Source organism: Ranitomeya imitator, chromosome 4 (genome assembly GCF_032444005.1).
Source record: "Ranitomeya imitator isolate aRanImi1 chromosome 4, aRanImi1.pri, whole genome shotgun sequence".
NCBI classification, from domain to species: Eukaryota; Metazoa; Chordata; class Amphibia; order Anura; family Dendrobatidae; genus Ranitomeya; species Ranitomeya imitator.
This window is the reverse complement of record NC_091285.1, coordinates 644,026,478-644,048,557: the sequence shown is the minus strand read 5'-3', so window position 1 is coordinate 644,048,557 and position 22,080 is coordinate 644,026,478. Positions and strand designations below refer to the sequence as shown.

The 22,080-nt window shown below is 44.8% G+C and overlaps 1 protein-coding gene across 10 annotated transcripts in view; it reads right to left on the bottom strand.

Annotated features, from left to right (window-relative positions):
- Positions 1-22,080, bottom strand: part of ANK1 (ankyrin 1) — a 422,616-nt gene that overhangs the window by 100,469 nt on the left and 300,067 nt on the right. For 7 of the 10 annotated variants that reach the window (XM_069766914.1, XM_069766920.1, XM_069766918.1 and 4 more), the window contains 8 exons: positions 20,520-20,624; positions 11,030-11,227; positions 7,638-7,736; positions 6,774-6,872; positions 5,885-5,983; positions 5,500-5,592; positions 3,557-3,629; positions 3,141-3,164 (listed from right to left, as the gene is read on the bottom strand). In XM_069766914.1, the coding sequence (XP_069623015.1) occupies positions 3,141-3,164; positions 3,557-3,629; positions 5,500-5,592; positions 5,885-5,983; positions 6,774-6,872; positions 7,638-7,736; positions 11,030-11,227; positions 20,520-20,624 (790 nt within the window). The remainder of the gene's footprint in view (positions 1-3,140; positions 3,165-3,556; positions 3,630-5,499; positions 5,593-5,884; positions 5,984-6,773; positions 6,873-7,637; positions 7,737-11,029; positions 11,228-20,519; positions 20,625-22,080) is intronic. The other 3 variants (XM_069766921.1, XM_069766923.1, XM_069766924.1) reach the window with 2 other exon arrangements.

Genomic DNA, 22,080 nt, shown 5'->3' with positions numbered 1-22,080 from the left:
CATACGGCAGCAGCGGCTCAGTATTGTGGTATCAGGTGCAGTAATAGGGACACATACGGCAGCAGCGGCTCAGTATTGGGGTTTCAGGGGCAGTAATAGGGACACATACGGCAGCAGCGGCTCAGTATTGGGGTATCAGGTGCAGTAATAGGGACACATACGGCAGCAGCGGCTCAGTATTGGGGCATCAGGTGCAGTAATAGGGACACATATGGCAGCAGCGGCTCAGTATTGGGGTATCAGGGGCAGTAATAGGGACATATGGCAGCAGCGGCTCAGTATTGGGGTATCAGGTGCAGTAATAGGGACACATACGGCAGCAGCGGCTCAGTATTGTGGTATCAGGTGCAGTAATAGGGACACATACGGCAGCAGCGGCTCAGTATTGGGGTATCAGGTGCAGTAATAAGGACACATACGGCAGCAGCGGCTCAGTATTGGGGTATCAGGGGCAGTAATAGGGACACATACGGCAGCAGAGGCTAAGTATTGGGGTATCAGGTGCAGTAATAAGGACACATACGGCAGCAGAGGCTCAGTATTGGGGTATCAGGTGCAGTAATAGGGACACATACGGCAGCAGCAGCTCAGTATTGGGGTATCAGGTGCAGTAATAGGGTCACATACGGCAGCAGCGGCTCAGTATTGGGATATCAGGGGCAGTAATAGGGACACATACGGCAGCAGCGGCTCAGTATTGGGGTATCAGGTGCAGTAATAGGGACACATACGGCAGCAGCGGCTCAGTATTGGGGTATCAGGTGCAGTAATAGGGTCACATACGGCAGCAGCGGCTCAGTATTGGGATATCAGGTGCAGTAATAGGGTCACATACGGCAGCAGCGGCTCAGTATTGGGGTATCAGGTGCAGTAATAGGGTCACATACGGCAGCAGCGGCTCAGTATTGGGATATCAGGGGCAGTAATAGGGACACATATGGCAGCAGCGGCTCAGTATTGGGGCATCAAGTGCAGTAATAGGGACACATACGGCAGCAGCGGCTCAGTATTGGGGTATCAGGTGCAGTAATAGGGACACATACGGCAGCAGCGGCTCAGTATTGTGGTATCAGGTGCAGTAATAGGGACACATACGGCAGCAGCGGCTCAGTATTGGGGTATCAGGGGCAGTAATAGGGACACATACGGCAGCAGCGGCTCAGTATTGGGGTATCAGGTGCAGTAATAGGGACACATACGGCAGCAGCGGCTCAGTATTGGGGCATCAGGTGCAGTAATAGGGACACATATGGCAGCAGCGGCTCAGTATTGGGGTATCAGGGGCAGTAATAGGGACATATGGCAGCAGCGGCTCAGTATTGGGGTATCAGGTGCAGTAATAGGGACACATACGGCAGCAGCGGCTCAGTATTGTGGTATCAGGTGCAGTAATAGGGACACATACGGCAGCAGCGGCTCAGTATTGGGGTATCAGGTGCAGTAATAAGGACACATACGGCAGCAGCGGCTCAGTATTGAGGTATCAGGGGCAGTAATAGGGACACATACGGCAGCAGAGGCTAAGTATTGGGGTATCAGGTGCAGTAATAAGGACACATACGGCAGCAGAGGCTCAGTATTGGGGTATCAGGTGCAGTAATAGGGACACATACGGCAGCAGCAGCTCAGTATTGGGGTATCAGGTGCAGTAATAGGGTCACATACGGCAGCAGCGGCTCAGTATTGGGATATCAGGGGCAGTAATAGGGACACATACGGCAGCAGCGGCTCAGTATTGGGGTATCAGGTGCAGTAATAGGGACACATACGGCAGCAGCGGCTCAGTATTGGGGTATCAGGGGCAGTAATAGGGACACATACGGCAGCAGTGGCTCAGTATTGGGGTATCAGGTGCAGTAATAGGGTCACATACGGCAGCAGCGGCTCAGTATTGGGGTATCAGGTGCAGTAATAGGGTCACATACGGCAGCAGCGGCTCAGTATTGGGATATCAGGGGCAGTAATAGGGACACATATGGCAGCAGCGGCTCAGTATTGGGGTATCAGCAGGATGAAGAGTTTGTGCAGGGTGAGAATAGATGGGGACGGTGCTGAAAATATGAGAAGTCAGATGTGTCTTTGTTGTGTTCTCTGTAGCTGAGCCCTGGCTGGAAGAAGTTGTCATGTCGGTCTGGGCCAGATGGAAAAGGGAAAATTGAACGATTCCATCAGAAAGAACGTCAGCGGTAAGACATTATCTGTAACTGTGCTGTGATCTCTTATATGTTCTGTAGAGCTGGTATCTATCACTGACCATATGGCGGTAATATCCATGTTGGTCTTTATATAGAGATTATTTTTAGCAACAGCGCGGTCATCTTCTGAGGTTCTCCTCCACTATTAGGGTGCGTCACCCAGTTATAATCAAGGTTACCTGGTTAGGGGCCCACTCAGAAGTTTCGCCCCTAAGCCAAAACCCTAGCTACGTCTCTGAGTGGTACGAAGTGATCCAGACTGTGGAATATCGCCCTGCCCTTAATATAAAGCTTTATATCCCATATCCAAAAATGTAGAAATAAACTATAAAACAATAATATTGATGAAACACTTAAAGAAACACTCCAGGCAAAGCTCAAACGCTGTGTTATGCCGATGTCAGGATGTGGATGATGGGACGTGACAGGCTCCATCCTATAAGACTCTGCCCGAGGTCTAACAGTGCCTTAGTTTTTCCTGGAATGTTCCTTTATAGAGTTATTCCTCCCCCCAAAAAACAAGTTATTCCCCTATCTGTAAGACCTCCGACAATCCCATGATCAGGGTTCTAGAACCTTGAGAACGGAGCTCTGCAGCTCATGTTGAATGCAGCGGAGGTGCTCACGGTTGGCCTCCGTTTCTATTCATGTTCTATGGGACTGCGGAGTACAGGCTCAGCTATTTCTAGTAGTCCTGTAGACAATGAATGGAGCAGTATACACGCATCCACAACTCCTCTCCATTTAGGAGTCCCGGGGTGCTATAACTTGTTTTTTGGAGAATAACCCTTTAAGCAATGCTGTTCGTGCACCGGCCAAAGAGGAAATTCGATATTAGTGAGATGTCGCAGTTTTGTGACTCTTTAGACAAGGCTGATGGGATGGAAGAAGCTGAATGGATCGACTATGAGTCTTGTGACTGGCAAAAAGTACCATAGTTCCTACCATGTAGAGGCAAGTGGGGGGTTCCTGGAAAGTAAGAAGAGCCACACATTTATCCAGGGCCCAATTCAGGGTGAACACAGGCGTTGGAGGACACTCTCACGAAATATATTGATTACCTATCCGATGGGTGTATGATCATTGACGATCCGACCACTTGGACGCCACTGATCCCCAAAACATGGGCCTCCGAAGTTAATGGAGTGATAGTGCGCATGCTCATCATCGAGCATGCGCACTACTGCTCCATTTACCAGGGCACTTTGGGACCCTTGTTTTAGGATCGGTGGATAAGTGATAAATATATTTAGTGGAGACCCCCTGTAATGGGAGAGATATACACTGACACAAGAGGGCAGGACGGGGGTTGAGGGCAGGAGCGCGTTAATGCTCTTGGGTAACAGAATGGCTCCTCTCACCTTCATCCTCCGACACATCCAGCATCTCGTCCACAGTTTCTGGGAAGCTCATCCTGTGCCTTTCGTTGGCTAGCTGTGGGAGAGACAAAGTCACCAACTGTCCCTGACACCTGCTCAGTAATTCTGCCACCTTTTTTATTCACTGCCCGACTACCTCCCCTATGTTGGATATTGTAGCCTTAAAGGGATCATTCAATACTAAGAAGAGAAGATATCTCCAGGCACGAAAATCAATGATCCTCTGTAGTGCTGACTCCAGCAGTGGCTTCATGCTGTTCTCCATCGTGAAGCCCTGCGTATGATCTGAGCTACCCCCTATGGCCCATTCAGCCGCGACTTGTGAAGTCTTGCACAGACAGCAGTTCTGTCAGGGAGCAAAATGCTTAAAGAGCTTTTCTGGGGTTACAAACAAGATTTTTTTTCTACGCTTTTTTACGATATGTGTCTAATATTGCACCTTAACCCCATTTACTTCAATATCGATGAGCTGTAATACCAGACATGGCCTACTGATAAGGATGGCGCTGTTTCTGAAGTGAAACAACAGACCCTGTATTCTGATTCAGAACCAATTGTAGGAGAATAGGATTCCTATCCATTTTACGTGACTTCTAAACCTATTGCTAAATTGGCAATATGTCGGACAGTCAGCCATATACAATAGGTTGTTTGCATGCTTTCATCCTCCACGTTGTCATCTGCTTGGGAACAAGTTTTTTTTTACAGACCAAATCCACCATCGTAATCAATTTTTTAAAAATGAATGCCTATGAATCTAAAATGAAAAAAGATGAAGCTTTCAATAGGACTTAATGACCAATTTTCTTTTTGATTAAATTCTATTTATTGGTCTCCATGGTAACAGACTACAAAGAAACCATGTAGTCAGATCCTACAGTCATTCTCTCTTGCCATAAGATTCCTATGTTTTGATATACTAATAAATTTAGAAAAAAATAGCATAAAAGGTAGGAAGTGATGTGAGAAAGTAAGACTGTAGATTATTACACATAATTTATTAAATTATATTATAATTATTATTTATATGATTATTTATGTACGTTGTTGTAGGCGATTATATAGCATTTGATTTTTTTTTTTTTTTACATGAAGATGAATAAATTTACATTAGAACTGTATACACAGAATGGTAGACTGGACAAAAATTTGTGGATTTAAAGGTGTACATAGCCTGATGGAAAATCGTAATGGTATTCATGGATTTCTGGGCATTATCTGCTTACAAGATCTGATAATTACATATATGCAGGGGTGGGCTGGCAATTCAGGCACAAGGGTAAAAGGACAGAGAGTGAGAAACTGAGTAATATCTCAGGGGCTCAGCCACATCCTGCCACATTCCGCCACAATGTCCTAGCTGCAGCAGGAGCTTCTCCCCCCTGCAACAGGATATAGCCCCCCATACACAATACATTGCAAAGTTACTTGGCCAACAGTGATCTCTCCCAGCTATCCTATACACAGGATGGATCGAGAGCTAAGGAAAAGCTGCTGCTAAGCTCCTCTGGCGGCGACCCAGAACAAAAGGATCAGCAGATGTCGGGGGAGATTCAGGAAACCCCTATATAACTTAAATTTCAGGTTGATCCTGACAATTTCTGCGCCTTTGGATGACTTTAGTCTAATACGTATAGGGGTCTTAAATATGACTAAGCCCCACCCAATTGCTAAGGAGGGTGGACTTCAGATGGCCACAAGTCGAGGTGGAGAATTAAGGGGCCACAACCATTATTGCCCCGTGACCTCATTTCTTAACACTTCACAACTATCTGCTAGAATGGAACCAGCTCGGTTTGTGCTTCCTAAAGTCCTGGACATTGACCTACCTCCTGTTATATTTCACTATGGTCTCGCCATGTTCTACTCCCGACACCTGTAGCTTTCCCACTCTTCTCCGGGTCATCTCCCTCCATATTACTCACCTGGGCGGGTGGTCCATCGGTCACCAGACTCAGAACATCTGTCACAGAGATGTATCCTAGACGCTTTGCAATGGCCAACGGCGTAATCCCATTCTGCAGAGGCGTAGGGCACGGGAGGATGCAATAGGGCAATGAGGAAAAGAATGAGGCGTGAGAGGCCGAGACGTGGCATCGGATGGGTGATGAGGCAGAATAACGGGAGGCACGACAGGTGACAGGAACAGGAAAAAAAAAATAAAAAAACAGGACAAGGTGATAAAGTACAATGATAGCCCAAAACTGACAGATTACGAGGGGTTAGGACAACAGAGCCAGAAGACGCTTTCTAAGACACTGGACGAGACGTAAGGACAGAAGTGGTCAAGCGGCAACTGGCAGCTCTCACCATGCTAGCCTGATTAGGGCAAGCTCCAGACTTCAAGAGAAGGGTGACGATGTCGGTGTGCCCCTGCTGGGCGGCCTGGTGGAGTGGAGCAAACCCCAACTAAAATGGAAAATATACAAATAACATATATTACATGTTTCTGTGAGAGCTTTGTGGATCATTACCCTCATCATCTACATCATAACAGCTATTGGAGGTGAATAAGCAAAATGCCAGCAAAGTCCAAGATGGAGCGTCCGTGAGAAATCCTGGCCTGTAATGTATGACCCCCCCATCAGTCACGAGAACAGGGTCTTGTGTTTAACGCATGCATGACCACTGCTCTATTCACTGTCTATAGTAGCATTGGACACCATTACTGCCGTAGACCCATAGAAGTGGATATCCATTCAGTGGAGATCCCAGCAGTCAATGAAGTTCCCATGCATGACCACCACTGCAATAAAAAGGAGCGGTGGTCGCACCCAAGCACTAACACTTACATAAATCCATAGAAGTGACTGGAGCATGGTCACACATGTCTGCATGATAAAAGACATTGAGTCACTCATTCTTAGCATCCTTCTTAGGCCGGGTTCACCCAAAAGCATTTCATGGTCCATATACTGAACGCAATGTGCAGACTGACTAAAGGTCTCCAGACCCGAACTTACAGACTCATAGACACATATGACGCTGTAAGTTGGAGTCGGGAGAACCACCGCCACACCGGGCATTACAGTCCATACACGGGCCATGAAATACACTCGTGTGAGCCCAGTCTACGCATCTGTGGTGATCCCTGTATGCAGAACCCTACCTCATCACATGATGCGCGTCAGTGTTGCAGTCCCAGTGAACCAGTTTAGGGGTCAAAGGCACTAAAACTGAGTCCCGGTACCATGCTTACCTTAGTGGCCGCGTTCACATTGGCCTGATGCTGCAGGAGAAACTTTACTATCTTGATATTCCCGTAGTGACAGGCGACATGAAGGGGAGTGAAGCCCATCTAAAAGAAAAGACTTGTAAGGTGAATTTCCCCAGTATGCGGGTTTCATATATCCGCGTTTCACTGTCTGAGCCATAGGATTCCTGAACCAAACTCACTGGACTCATAGGCACACAGTATTTGAAGCTGTTAAGTTCGGATCAGGAGACCCCCCAAGCTGGATCAGACATTTTGGTCTGTACTCAGAACTACAGATGTGAGAAACTACCTTTACTAGCCAACTAGTACCCATACTCATAGGGACACATTTATAAAATGGGGTATTGACTTCCTAAACGATGATCTGAAAAACTTTAGGTGTGTATTATGATATTTGGTAGCAGCTGTGGTACCAATACTGTGTGTGTGGGGGGAGGGGGATGAGTCTGGTGCTGTAGCTCTCTCACTTCTATGTTGAAGCAATAAAAAAGCCTCTGACTGTCCTGACTGCTTCTACGATTATAACAATCGCTGACCAGGAAGAACTGATCTATACAGCTTGTCTGACTTCAGTCCACAGGAGACTCTCTAACACACCTCTTAGTCTTGGATGTCACAATAACAACTTTCCCAGTATCCCCTGGGCTGAGATAACCACTCCCTGTCTGCTATAACCATTTAACCCTTATAGTTCCTGGATGATTCTAAATCATCAGTGCAGCTTCTATATTGTCACAAAAAGAAAGTGGGGGGATCACTATACGTTAGTCAATTGGTGGTTGATTGTGTGATCCATACAACATGCAGAAGTCCGTGTTTGGTTGGCGTCCTCAATTGTAGACTTACTCGTGTCTCGGCGCTCACTGCAGCATCGTGGGACACCAGGATTTCTGCTACATTAAGGTGGCCCTCCTGACAGGCCAGGTGGAGCGGGGTTAGGGAGCTCTGTGGAAAGCAAGAAACATCATAGCTTATCTGCAGAAACACTACATGACGTCAGATACACGTGGTCACCGCTGCTCAGCTTTCTAAAGGGTTTGTGACTAATACATCGTGGAAAGAATTTACTAAGTAATTTGCACCACTTTGTGGAATTAGAAAGTTGATCATTTTGAGGCCATATTGTCATTAAAATTCACCAATTTTTCTTGCCTGCAGCACGTTTAGAAAAACAGGTAAGAAAACACAGAAGTTGTGTCATTAATTGTGAATTAGAGTGTACAGTATCTAGATTTCTATTTCCATGATATGGCAAAATTAGAGCATGCTTACATTTGAAGACAGCGGATCATAGGTGATGCCTGGTGTCAGACCCCAATCAATCTGATATTTATGACCCATACTAAGGGCCCATGCATATTACCATATTTTTTGGTCCGAGTGCAATCTGACAAAACATTGGATTGCACTTGGACCAATGTTATGCTATTTCCATTTTTTTTCTTGGAAAAAAAAAAATCACAGAATGCGCTAGTTTGATCGGATATTTGTATCGCACTCAGCCATGCAAGTCAATGAGTAGTCTATGGAGCCGTGCATGTGTCCAATTTTTTCTTCAAACAGAGCCGGTCTGGGGAAAAAAATTGCAACATGTCCAAGTTTGATCTGATAATCAAATCGCACTCAACCATGCAAGTCAATGCGTGCGTGGAAGCCATTGGACTGCACTCGGATGAAATCTAAGTGTAGTCCGATTTTCACAGACTGACAAAATGGAGACATTTTTTTTTCTCCATTTTCCCCTTATCTGAGAAAATCAGATCCCACTGTTATCAAACTCTGATCAGCATACTTGATTAAATTTTCTCGGATGACAAAAGTCACCTTGCCTAAAGGTACCTTCACACATAACGATTTCGTTAACAATATCGTTGCTTTTTGTGACGCAGCAACGATATCGTTAACGAAATCGTTATGTGTGACAGCGACCAACGATCAGGCCCCTGCTGGGAGATGGTTGGTCACTGGGGAATGATCAGGACCTTTTTTTTGGTCGCTGGATCACCCGCTGACATCGCTGGATCGGCGTGTGTGACGCCGATCCAGCGATGTGTTCACTGGTAACCAGAGTAAACATCGGGTTACTAAGCGCAGGGCCGCGCTTAGTAACCCGATGTTTACCCTGGTTACCATTATAAATGTAAAAAAAACAAACAGTACATACTCACATTCCAATGTCTGTCCCCTGGCGTCAGCTTCCCGCACTGACTGTGTCAGCGCCGGCCGGTCGTAAAGCAGAGCACAGCGGTGACGTGACCGCTGTGCTCTGCTTTACGGCCGGCCGGCGCTAACATAGTGGACACCGGGGGACGTGACAGACATCGGAATGTGAGTATGTAGTGTTTTTTTTTTTTAAACTTTTACAATGGTAACCAGGGTAAATATCGGGTTACTAAGCGCGGCCCTGCACTTAGTAACCCGATATTTACCCTGGTTACCCGGGGACTTCGGCATCGTTGAAGACAGTTTCAACGATGCCGAAGTCGTTCCCCTGATCGTTGGTCGCTGGAGAGTGCTGTCTGTGTGACAGCTCCCCAGCAACCACACAACGACTTACCAACGATAACGGCCAGGTCGTATCGCTGGTCGTGATCGTTGGTAAGTCGTACAGTGTAACGGTACCTTAAGGACAGGTCATCAATCCCAGAAAGCTCCTTTTTAAATCTCCCCCTTTTGTGTTCACATTTTTCACTTTGTGATGATCTTTGCTAAGACTCTCACTCTCACAAAGGAACATAAGCGGAGAGCTGCTCTTTTTTGAGACCAGACTCTTTAGAAAGTCTATCGGTCTGTTTTTAATCTCAGACCATTCAGAGATCTATCATTGGTCTTAGCACTCAGATATCCCCCATAAAAACTTTTCACATATACAGTGGGAACGGAAAGTATTCGGACCCCTTTACATTTTTTACTCTTTGTTTCATTGCAGCCATTTGGTAAGTTCAAAAAAGTTCATTTTTTGTTCTCATTAATGTCTACTCTGCACCCCATCTTGACTGAAAAAAACAGAAATATAGAAATTTTTGCAAATTAAAAATAAAAACTGAAATATCACATGGTCATAAGTATTCAGACCCTTTGCTCAGACACTCATATTTAAGGCACATGCCGTCCATTTCCTTGTGATCCTCCTTGAGATGGTTCTACTCCTTCATCGGACTCCAGCTGTGTTTAATTAAACTGATGGGACTTGATTTGGAAAGGCGCACACCTGTCTATATAAGACCTCACAGCTTACAGTGCATGTCAGACCAAATGAGAATCATGAGGTCAAAGGAACTGGCCAAGGAGCTCAGAGACAGAATTGTGGCAAGGCACAGATCTGGCCATGGTTACAACAGAATTTCTACAGTACTCAAGGTTCCTAAGAGCACAGTGGCCTTCATAATCCTTAAATGGAAGAAGTTTGGGACCACCAGAAGTCTTCCTAGACCTGACTGTCCAGCCAAATTGAGCAATCGCAGGAGAAGAGCCTTGATGAGAGAGGTAAAGAAGAACCCCAAGATCACTGTGGCTGAGCTCCAGAGATGCAGTAGGGAGATGGGAGAAAGTTCCACAAAGTCATCTATCACTGCAGCCCTCCACCAGTCGGGCCTTTAGGGCAGAATGACCCGATGGGAGCCTCTCCTCACTGCAAGACATATGAAAACCTGCATAGAGTTTGCTAAAAAACATATGAAGGACTGCCAGACTATGAGGAATAAGACTCTCTGATTTGATGAGATGAAGACAGACCTTTTTGGTCCTAATTCTAACCGGTATGTGTGGAGAAAACCAGGCACTGCTCATCATCTTCCCAATACAATCCCAAGATGGCAGAGGATCCCCAAATCCAGGTGTGAAAAACTTGTTGCATCATTCCCAAGAAGACTCATGGCTGTACTAGCTCAAAAGGTGCTTCTACTCAATACTGAGCAAAGGGGCTGAATACTTACGACTTTGTGATATTTCAGTTTTTCTTTTTTAATAAATTTGTAAAAAAAAATTCTACATTTGTTTGTTTTTCAGTCAAGATGGGGTGCAGAGTGTACAGTAATGAGAACAAAATTAACTTTTTTGAATCTGAATTGGCTGCCATGAAACAAAGAGTGAAAAATTTAAAGGGGTCTGAATAGTTTCTGTACCCACTGTAAAGAGTATGTCATGGATCAGCTAAGCTGTATGTAAAGTATATATGTAACGTGTGACGCCAACCTTAGGGTAGATTAAAAAAAAAACTTCTATTAGCTGGTACTTACCTTATTGCTCAGGTGCACATTTCCCTGCTTGCTTAGCAGCAATGTCACCATATCTACGTGACCCTCCTGTGCAGCGAGGTGGAGGGGAGTGACGCCTTGCAGAGACTGCGCATTGCAAGTGGCACCAAACTGCAGCAAAGCTCGGGCTGTGTCGACGGATCGCTGCTTTACTGCCATGTGTAGGGGAGTGTACCCGTTCTGTAACACAATATGGACATATATAAATGACATATAGTACAACATCAATTCCCTCCAAAAAAGTTTGTACACCGTGTAAACTGTAAAGAAAACAAGAATGCAATGACGTGAAAATCTCTTATAGCCATATTTTATTCACAGCGGAACATAGAACACATCAGAAGGTGAACGTTAGATAATTTTCAATTTCATTTGGAAAAAAAAGTCAACTGATTTAGAAACACATCTCAAAAAAGTTGTGATAGCAGGCTGAAAAAGTAAGTGGTACTAATAGAAAAAACTATTGGAGGGTCAGTTTCCAAGTAAGTCCCATGATTTTACATTGCAGAAGCATGTTAGAGAGGCAGAGTCTCTCAGAAGCAAAGATGGTCGGGAGATCAGCAATCTGTGAACTGCGTATATAAATGGGGAACAAATTCAGAAAAAATGTTTCTAATATAAAAAAATTACAAAGACTTTGAATATCCTTCATCTAAAGTACATAATGTCATCAGAAGGTTCAGAGATTCTGGAGAAATCCATGTGCACAAGGAATCAGACTGACAGACAATTCTGGATGCTCATGATTTCCAGGCCCTCAGGCAGCACTGCATTAAATACAGGCAAGATCCAGTCGTGCAGATCACTCTGGGCTCCGGAATACTTCCAGAAATCATTGTGAGCAGAGTTCACCGTCCAATCCACAAATGCAAGTTAAATCTCTATCGTGCCAAAAAGAAGCCAAATAGTAACACGATCCAGAAAGGCTGCCGTCTTCTCTGGGCCAACCTCAGATTAATCAAATTGTGACATTTTTAATGGAAACCTCAGTTGTCGCATCCTGCACACTCAGAGGTGAAGGACCATCCAGCTTGTTATCAGCGCTGAGTTCCTGCATCTCTGATGGTATCAGGGCGGCATTATGATGGTGAATTATGAAATAAAAAATCTGGTAGAGAAGACCCTGAACTGCGGAGCAACGAGAATCCCATATAAGACAAGAATTGGACAACGTTCCTCTCCTAAGACTCCTGCAATTCTCTCCTCACTTCTCAGACGTTTACAGACTGATGTAAAAGAAACGGGGGGATTCTCCACAATGGTAAAGACGGCCGGGGCACAACTCTTTCAAGATGTGTTGCTGCCAACAATTTCTAAGTTAGTTAATTTTTTTAACAAATGAAATGGAAAAACATCCAACGCTCAACCTCTGATCTATTCTACGCTGTGTTGGGCATAAAATATGTCTATAAAAGATCTCCAGATTATTGCCTTCTTGTTTATACTAGTGTAATAATGTAATAATGCTCCCATACAGTTGTCTAATTAAAGTCAAACAACTTACCGTATATCTAATGTTTTATACTGTATAATATGTCTCTGTATATATTGTGTATTATGTGTATTATGTATATATTGCTTATAATGTATATATTGTATATCATGTATAGGCATATCGTGTATTCTATATATTGTGCATTGTGTCTCCATATAAATTGTGTATTATGTATATATTGTGTATTATCTCTACTTATACATTGAGTATTATGTACCGTATATATTTTGTATCACATATATACTGTACATATTATACATATTTTGTATTATGTATATACTCTGTCTCTGTATATACAGTGGTGTGAAAAAGTGTTTGCCTTCTTCCCGATTTTGTATTATTTTGCATGTTTGTCAGACTTAATTGTTTCAGATCACCAAATTTAAACATTAAACAAAGATAACATACTACATAAACACAAAATGCAGTTTTTAAATGAAGGTCTATTATTAAGCGAAAAAGAAATCCAAACCTACAGGTCCCTGTGTGAAAAAGTGATTGCCCCTCCCTCACTTAAAACATAAATTACCGTATTTATCGGACTATAATATGCACCGGACAATAAGACGCACCCCAAATTTTGAGGTGGAAATAGCAGAAAAAAGATTTTTATATGATGGGGGTCCATCTTATCGCTCGAATTTAAGGTATCTTACCTGAGGGCCGGTGGTGGTACAGTGGGGTCACAGAAGGCATGGTCCCTTCCTCAGGAAGCAGGTGGCGGCAGAAATGGGGCAATGCTGCAGTCCTGGGGTGCGATGCTGCGGGTCCGGTGTCGGTGATGAGGCAGAGCATGGGGCAGAGTCTGTTCCTCAGGATAACGGCGGTGGCAGAAGTGGGGCAATGCTGCAGTCCCGGGGTGCGATGCTGCGGGTTCAGTGTCGGCGGTGAGGCAGAGCATGGAGCACGGTACCTTCTTCAGGATACTGGTAGCAGGAATGTGGCAATGCTGCAGCCCGGTGTCCACAGTGAGCAGAGCCAAGTGCATCACCAGTTTCCCTGCAGCCATCTTCCTGAAGCCGTGGGCCGCCGGAGGATTCAGGAAAATAGCCGCCGGAGGCTGCGCGTGTGCAGATTGAGATCTCGACTACCATTTTCCAGAAGCCGAGTGCCGCCAAGATTTCAATCTGTTTACGCGCGGCCTCCGGCGGTCATTTTCTTGAAGCCTTTGGCGGCGCACGGCTTCAGGAAGAAGGCCGCAGGGAAACCAGTGACGTACTCGGCTCTGCTCACCGTGGACATTGGGCCGTGGCATTGCCACATTCTGCCACTGGCATCCTGAAGAAGGGACCCTGCTCAGGTGCACTCCACACTGCCCACCGCCGCAGCATCGCCACACCTCTGCTACTACCCCCTAGTAAGCCTGCATTCACACTATAAGACGCAACCCCCATTTTCCTCCCAAATTTTTTTTGGGGAAAAGTGCGTCTTAGGCCGGTTTCACACGTCAGTGGCTCCGGTACGTGAGGTGACAGTTTCCTCACGTACCGGAGACACTGACTCACGTAAACACATTAAAATCAATGTGTCTCTGCACATGTCAGCGTGTTTTCACGGACCGTGTGTCCGTTTGAAAAACACGGAGACATGTCAGTGTTTGTGGAAACGCACGGATCACACGGACCCATTAAAGTCAATGGGTCCGTGTAAAACACATACCGCACATGGATGCTGTCCGTGTGCAGTCCGTGTGCCGTGCAGGAGACAGCGCTACAGTAAGCGCTGTCCCTCCAGCTCGTGGTGCTGAAGCCCCATTCATTTCTTCTCTCCAGCAGCGTTTGCTCGAGCGAAGGAATGAAAAATCTTTTTTTTTTGTTAAAATAAAGTTCCCGGTAATCTCCCCCCTCCCATCCCCTGTGCACCCACCCGCTGGCATTAAAATACTTACCCAGCTCCCTTGATGCTTCCTCTCAGCGTCGCAGCTCTTCCTCCCATAGGGGTGGAGCCGCATATTCATCATTGTAATAAGCGGCACCACGTGACCGCTCATACAGGAAGAGCTGCAACGCTGAGAGGAAGCATCGAGGGAGCTGGGTAAGTATTTTAATGCCAGCGGGCGGGCGCACAGGGGGAGGGAGGCGGGAGCTGACCGGGAACTTTATTTTAACAAAAAAAAGATTTTTCATTCCTTCGCTCCAGCGAACGCTGCTGGGAAGAAGGAATGAATTCTGGATTCAGCACCCAAAGCAGGGGACAGCGCTTACTGTAGCGCTGTCTCCTGCACAGTGCGTGTGGTACCCAGTCGGCACATGGACGGCACATGGCTGCCGCACGTGTGCCACACTGATGTGCCACGTGAGCACACGGACACACGGACACGGATAACTCCGGTACCGATTTTTGCGGTACCGGAATTATCTGGACGTCTGGGACCGGCCTTATAGTCCAAAAAATATGGTAAGTGTGGTTTATCACATCTTTGGAAAACTGAGTTCAAATTCACTCGCACCACCCAGGCCTGATTACTGCCACACCGGTTTTCAAGAAATCACTTAAATAGGACCTGCCTGACAAAATGAAGTAGACCAAAAGATTCTCAAAAGCTAGACATCCAAAGAAATTCTGGAACAAATGAGAAACAAAGTAATTGAGATCTATCAGTCTGTAAAAGGTTACAAAGCCATTTCTAAAGCTTTGGGACTCCAGCGAACCGCAGTGAGAGCTATTACCCATAAATGGCAAAAACATGGAACAGTGCTGAACCTTCCCAGAAGTGGCTGGCTGACCAAAATTACTCCAAGAGCGCAGCGATGACTCATCCATGAGGTCACAAAAGTTAAGGTCAGTGTTCATTACTCCACCATAAGAAAGAGACTGGGCAAAAATGACCTGCATGGCAGAGCTCCAAGACAAAAACCACTACTGAAAATTAAAAATATAAAGGCTCGTCTCAGTTTTGCCAGAAAACATCTTGATGATCCCCAAGACATTTGGAAGAATGCTCTGTGGACTGACGAGACAAAAGTTGAAATTTTTGGAAAATGTACAGTATGTCCTATTACATCTGGCGTAGAAGTAACACAGCATTTGAGAAATGGAACGTCATACCAACAGTAAAATATAGTGGTGGTAGTGTGATGGTCTGGGGCTTTTTTGTAGCTACAGGACCTGGAAGACTTGCTCTAGTAAATGGAACCATTTATTCTTCTGTCTACCAAAAAATCCTGAAGAAGAATGTCCGGCCGTCTGTTTGTGACTAGAGTTGAGCGAATTTGCTCAGGTCCCTGCTTATTCGGGAAGCTATAGCGCTTACCGAATAAGCTGCAGAGGGAACCTGGCTTCCTGGATCGTGACAACTGATCAGCTGTTCGGCTCCACAGCTGCATGTGTCGCACCTGTGTGACAGTCACGACACTTGCATGGAGAGCCTGTTTGTTGGGTTTTCCATGTATGTGTCGTGACTGTCACACAGCCGTGACACATGCAGCTGCGCAGCCGAACAGCTGATCAGCCATCATGATCCAGGAAGCCGGGTTCCCTTTGCAGCTTATTTGGTAAACGCTATAGCTTTAAGAATAAGCAGGGACCAGAGCAAATTCGCTCATCTCTATTCGTGACATCAAGCTAAAGCGCACTTCTGTTATGCAGTAGGACAGTCATCCAAAGCACATCAGCAAGTCCACCTCTGAATGGCTTAAGAAAAACAAAATTAAGACTTTGGAGTGGCCTAGTCAAAGTCCTGACCTTAGTCCGATTTAGATGTGTGGCACCCCAGGAGTTCGGGTACCACAGCAATGCTGTCTTCCTCATGGGGAGGAGAGTGCTATGCCTGGAGACAAGTGGGATTTCCTTTGGTAGGTTTACACACATACAACACCTTCCAATTCCAGGCCAGGAGGGGGAGCTCAAAACCATGTTTTAGGGCAGCTTCCCTGAATAAAGATCCTGGTTTGGAGGCGGAGTGAGCTCAGTCTGGAGTAGGAGTCTGTGAGTGGGGACAAACAGGATTGGAGCACAGAGGAAAGTGAGAGCTCCAAGAGGCCACGAGCAGGCCTCTGAAGAGTTACAGCGCAAGAATCCGGGTACCGGGAGCCCGAGGCTTTTGTGGATTATAAAACACAGAGCAGAACCGGAGGGTATTGTTCTACAAGGACTTTGCCCATAATTACCTGAGACACAGCAGCACCTAGGAGCCTGGAGTCACCGAGAATAGACCCCAGTTCACACGGCTCAAGCTGCCTGCCATACAGGTACCTGTCCTAGGACAGCAGAACGATTAAAGACCTTGTTGAGACACTTAGTGGCAGCAGGGACTTAGAGACAGAAAGCGCAGAGTGGTAGGCTCCCACCTGACTTACCCAGGGGAACTTGCTGGTCTCTGGACTGCCCGGACTTCTCTGCCTGCCCTGTGATCTGGTGCCCTGGACTGTGGCTGCTGAAACCAACAGTAAACAAGGTAAAAAGACTGAAAACCTGTGTCCTCGTTCTTCACTGCACCTCTCACCATTCTACCATCTACACACTGGGAAGCCCTGGGGATATACTTCACCTGTGGGAAGGTATACCATCTAGCTGCCATAACATCACCCCAGCGGACCCCTTAAAGCAGCGTCGGTCACCCTGACCGAATACCACAGGTGGCGTCATGAACATAAACTTTATTCCCTTTAAAGACCTTTCCCTTTTATACGGATGTCCCAGAGCCACGGACCGGGTCGCCGCCGTGACATCCCCTTTGAGCCGACTAGACCCGATACCAAGTAATCCCCTTGCCCTGATGGGGCGCTCCAGATGCTGTTGCAATAGACTCATTGTCAGTTATCGCAAACGCTTGATTGCAGTTGTTAACCAGTTATTAGGTTTAGGGGCAATCACTTTTTCACACAGGGCCCTGTAGGTGTGGATTTCTTTTTCCCTTAATAATAAAGACCTTAATGTAAAACTGTACTTTGCGTTTACTTGTTATCTTTATCTAATATTTAAATTTGTTTGGTAATCTGAAACATTTAAGTGTGACAAACATGCAAAAGAATAGGAAATCAGGAAGGGGGCAAACACTTTTTCACACCACTGTATTGTGTGTTACATATATTGTGTATGATGTATATGCATATTGTGCATTATGTATATATTGTGTCTCTGTATATATTGTATACTGCTCAAAAAAATAAAGGGAACACTTAAACAACACAATGTAACTCCATGTCAATCAGACTTCTATGAAATCAAGCTTTCCAGTGATGAAGCAACACAAATTATTAATCAATTTCTCCTGTTGTGCAAATGGAACAGACAACAGGTAGAAATGATAGGCAATTAGCTAGACACCCACTATAATGGAGTGGTTCTGCAGGGGGAGACCACAGACCATTTATCTGTTCTCATCCTTTTTGGCTGTTTTGCATTTTGTCATTGCTCTCACCCCTAGAGGTACTGTACAGTAGCATAAGGCCATATCTACAACTCACAGAAGTTGCTCAGGTAGTGCAGTTCATCGAGGATGGCACATTAATGTGAACTGTGGCAAGAAGGATAGCTGTGTCTGTAAGCACAGTGTCCAGAGATTGGAGCAGATACCTGGAGACAGGCTAGTACACAAGGAGACGTGGAGGGGGCTGTAGAAGGACAACAACCCAGCAGCAGGACCGTTATCTCCTCCTTTGTGCAAGGAGGAACAGTGCCAGAGCCCTGCAAAATTGCATTCAGCGGGCCACAAATGTGCATGTATCTACTCAAACTGTCAGAAACAGTCTCCATGAGGGAGGTATGAGTGCCCGATGTCTACAAGTGGGTGTTGAGCTTTCAGCCCAGCACCGTGCAGGGCGATTGGCATTTGCCAGAAAACATCAAGATTGGCAGATTCGACATTGGCGCCCTGTGCTTTTCATTCTTGAGAGCAGATTCACACTGAGCACATGTGACAGACGTGACAGAGTCTGGAGATGATGTAGAGAACGTTCTGCTGTCTGAAACATCCTGGAGCCTGACCAGTTTGGCAGTGGGTCAGTAATGGTGTGGGGAGGCATTTATTTGGAGGGCAGCACAGCCCTCCATGTGCTCGCCAGAGGTACCTGACTGCCCTTTGGTACCATGATGAGATCCTCAGACCCATTGTGAGACCATATGCAGGTGCACTGGGCCCTAGGTTTCTTCTGATTCATGACAATGCTAGGCCTCATGTTGCTGAAGTGTGTCAGCAGTTCATGCATGCTGAAGGCATTGATGATATGGACTGGCCCGCCTGTTCCCCTGAACGACCTGAATCCAATCGAGCACATCTGGGACATCATGTCTCATTACATCCATCAACGCCACGTTGCACCACAGACTGTCCAGGAGTTGACTGATGCTTTAATCCAGGTCTGGGAGGAGATCCCTCAGGAGACCATCCGCGCCTCATCAGGACCAAGCCCAGTCGTTCTAGGGCGGTCATACAGGCACGTGAAGGCCACAAACTCTACTGAGAATCATTTCCTTTTCTTGGGGCATTTCCACTGAAGTTGGATGAGCTTGTTATTTGATTTTCCATGTTGATTTTGAGCATCATTCCAATTCCGGACCTCCGTGGGATATTACTATTGATTTACATTGATCATTTTTATGTTTTATTGCTCTCAACGCATTCCTCTATGTAATGAATAAAGATTTGCCACTGGAATATTTAATTCAGTGATATCAAGGATGGGGTATTTTAGTGTTCCCTTTATTTTTTGCATATTAGTGTATATTATTTCTATGTATACATTGTCTGTTGTGCCTCTGTATATATTGTGTATTATTTATGTTTATATTGTGTATTATTTATATATTGTGTATTATGTATATGTATATATTGTGTGTTCTGTATATATTGGGTATTATGTATATATTGTATATTATGTCTCTATATATATATTGTTTATATGAGTACAGTGTGCATTATGTATCTGTATATATTGTGTCTATGTATATATTGTGCATTATGTCTCTGTATATATTGTGTCTATGTATATATTGTGCATTATGTCTCTGTATATATTGTGTCTATGTATATATTGTGCATTATGTCTCTGTATATATTGTGTCTATGTATATATTGTGTATTATGTCTCTGTATCTATTGTGTCTGTGTATATATTGTGTATTATGTCTCTGTATCTATTGTGTCTGTGTATATATTGTGTATTATGTCTCTGTATCTATTGTGTCTGTGTATATATTGTGTATTATGTCTCTGTATCTATTGTGTCTGTGTATATATTGTGTATTATGTCTGTGTATATATTGTGTCTATGTATATATTGTGCATTATGTCTCTGTATATATTGTGTCTATGTATATATTGTGCATTATGTCTCTGTATATATTGTGTCTATGTATATATTGTGCATTATGTCTCTGTATATATTGTGTCTATGTATATATTGTGCATTATGTCTCTGTATCTATTGTGTCTGTGTATATATTGTGTATTATGTCTCTGTATCTATTGTGTCTGTGTATATATTGTGTATTATGTCTGTGTATATATTGTGTCTATGTATATATTGTGCATTATGTCTCTGTATATATTGTGTCTATGTATATATTGTGCATTATGTCTCTGTATATATTGTGTCTATGTATATATTGTGCATTATGTATCTGTATATATTGTGTCTATGTATATATTGTGCATTATGTCTCTGTATATATTGTCTGTGTATACTGTATATTGTGTATTATGTCTGTGTATATATTGTGTCTATGTATATATTGTGCATTATGTCTCTGTATATATTGTGTCTATGTATATATTGTGTATTATGTCTCTGTATATATTGTGTCTATGTATATATTGTGTATTATGTCTCTGTATATATTGTGTATTCTGTATATATTGGGTATTATGTATATATTGTATATTATGTCTCTGTATATATTGTGTCTATGTATATATTGAACATTATGTCTCTGTATATATTGTTTATATGTGTACAGTGTGTATTATGTATCTGTATATATTGTGTTTTCTGTATATGTTGTGTATTATTTATACGTAATTAATGTATTTCTTGCCTTTACCCGTGCAGTGCAGTGAGGAGACGCTCCCTTATTCAACAGAAGACGAACGATGTTCAGGTGATTGTGATACACGGCTACATGAAGAGGGGTCAGTCCAGTCTGTGATAAAGAAAGAATGACTAAAAAGACTTACAAAAATGTCCAAGTCTCAAATAATAAAGAGGAAACTTGTTGATCACTGCTGGGACCCCCAGACATCCCCATCTGAATAGAGCGGAGGTTGAGGCTGCGCACCTCGGGTCCATTCATTTTCTATTGCGGAGAGCTGTACTTGGCTTTCTCCAGCATTCCTACAGAGAATGAATGGAGTGGTAGTGTGCAAGCTTGACCTCCATTTACATAGGGCTTGGCAGAGATCTTGGATCTGTCGGGATCCCGATGGTCAGTATGGGGAACATTATACCAGGAATGGACCTAGGACGAGGGACATTATACCTGGAAATGGCCCAGGATGGGGGACGTTATACCAGGAATGGACCTAGGACAAGGGACATTATACCTGGAAATGGCCCAGGATGGGGGACGTTATACCAGGAATGGACCTAGCACAAGGGACATTATACCTGGAAATAGCTCAGGATGGGGGACATTATACCGGGAATGAGCCTAGGACTAGGGACATTATATTTGGAAATGGCCCAGGATGGGGGGCATTATAGCAGGAATGGACCTAGGACAAGGGACATTATACCTGGAAATGGCCCAGGATGGGGGGTATTATACCAGGAATGGGCCTAGGACAAGGGACATTATACCTGGAAATGGCCTAGGATGGGGGGCATTATAACAGGAATGGGCCTAACACAAGGGACATTATATCTGGAAATGGCCCAGCATGGGGATATTATACCGAGGAGGGGCCTAAGATGGGGTCATTATACCAGGAATGGACCTAGGACAAGGGACATTATACCTGGAAATGGCCCAGGAAGGGGGGCATTATAACAGGAATGGGCCTAGGACAAGGGACATTATACCTGGAAATGGCCCAGGATGGGGGGCATTATACCAGGAATGGGCCTAACACAAGGGACATTATACCTGGAAATGGCCCAGGATGCGGGACATTATATCAGGAATGGGCCTAACACAAGGGACATTCTACCTGGAAATGGCCCAGGATGAAGGACATTATACCGAGAAGGGGCCTAGGATGGGGGACATTATACCAGGAATGGACCTAGAACAAGGGACATTATACCTGGAAATGGCCCAGGATGGGGGACATTATATCAGGAATGGGCCTAACACAAGGGACAATCTACCTGGAAATGGCCCAGGATGAAGGACATTATACCGAGAAGGGGCCTAGGATGGGGGACATTATACCAGGAATGGACCTAGAACAAGGGACATTATACCTGGAAATGGCCCAGGATGGGGGGCATTATACCAGGAACGGGCCTAGGACAAGGGACATTATACCTGGAAATGGCCCAGGATGGGGGGCATTATAACAGGAATGGGCCTAGGACAAGGGACATTATACCTGGAAATGGCCCAGGATGGGGGGCATTTAACCAGGAGTGGGCCAAGGACAAGGGACATTATACCT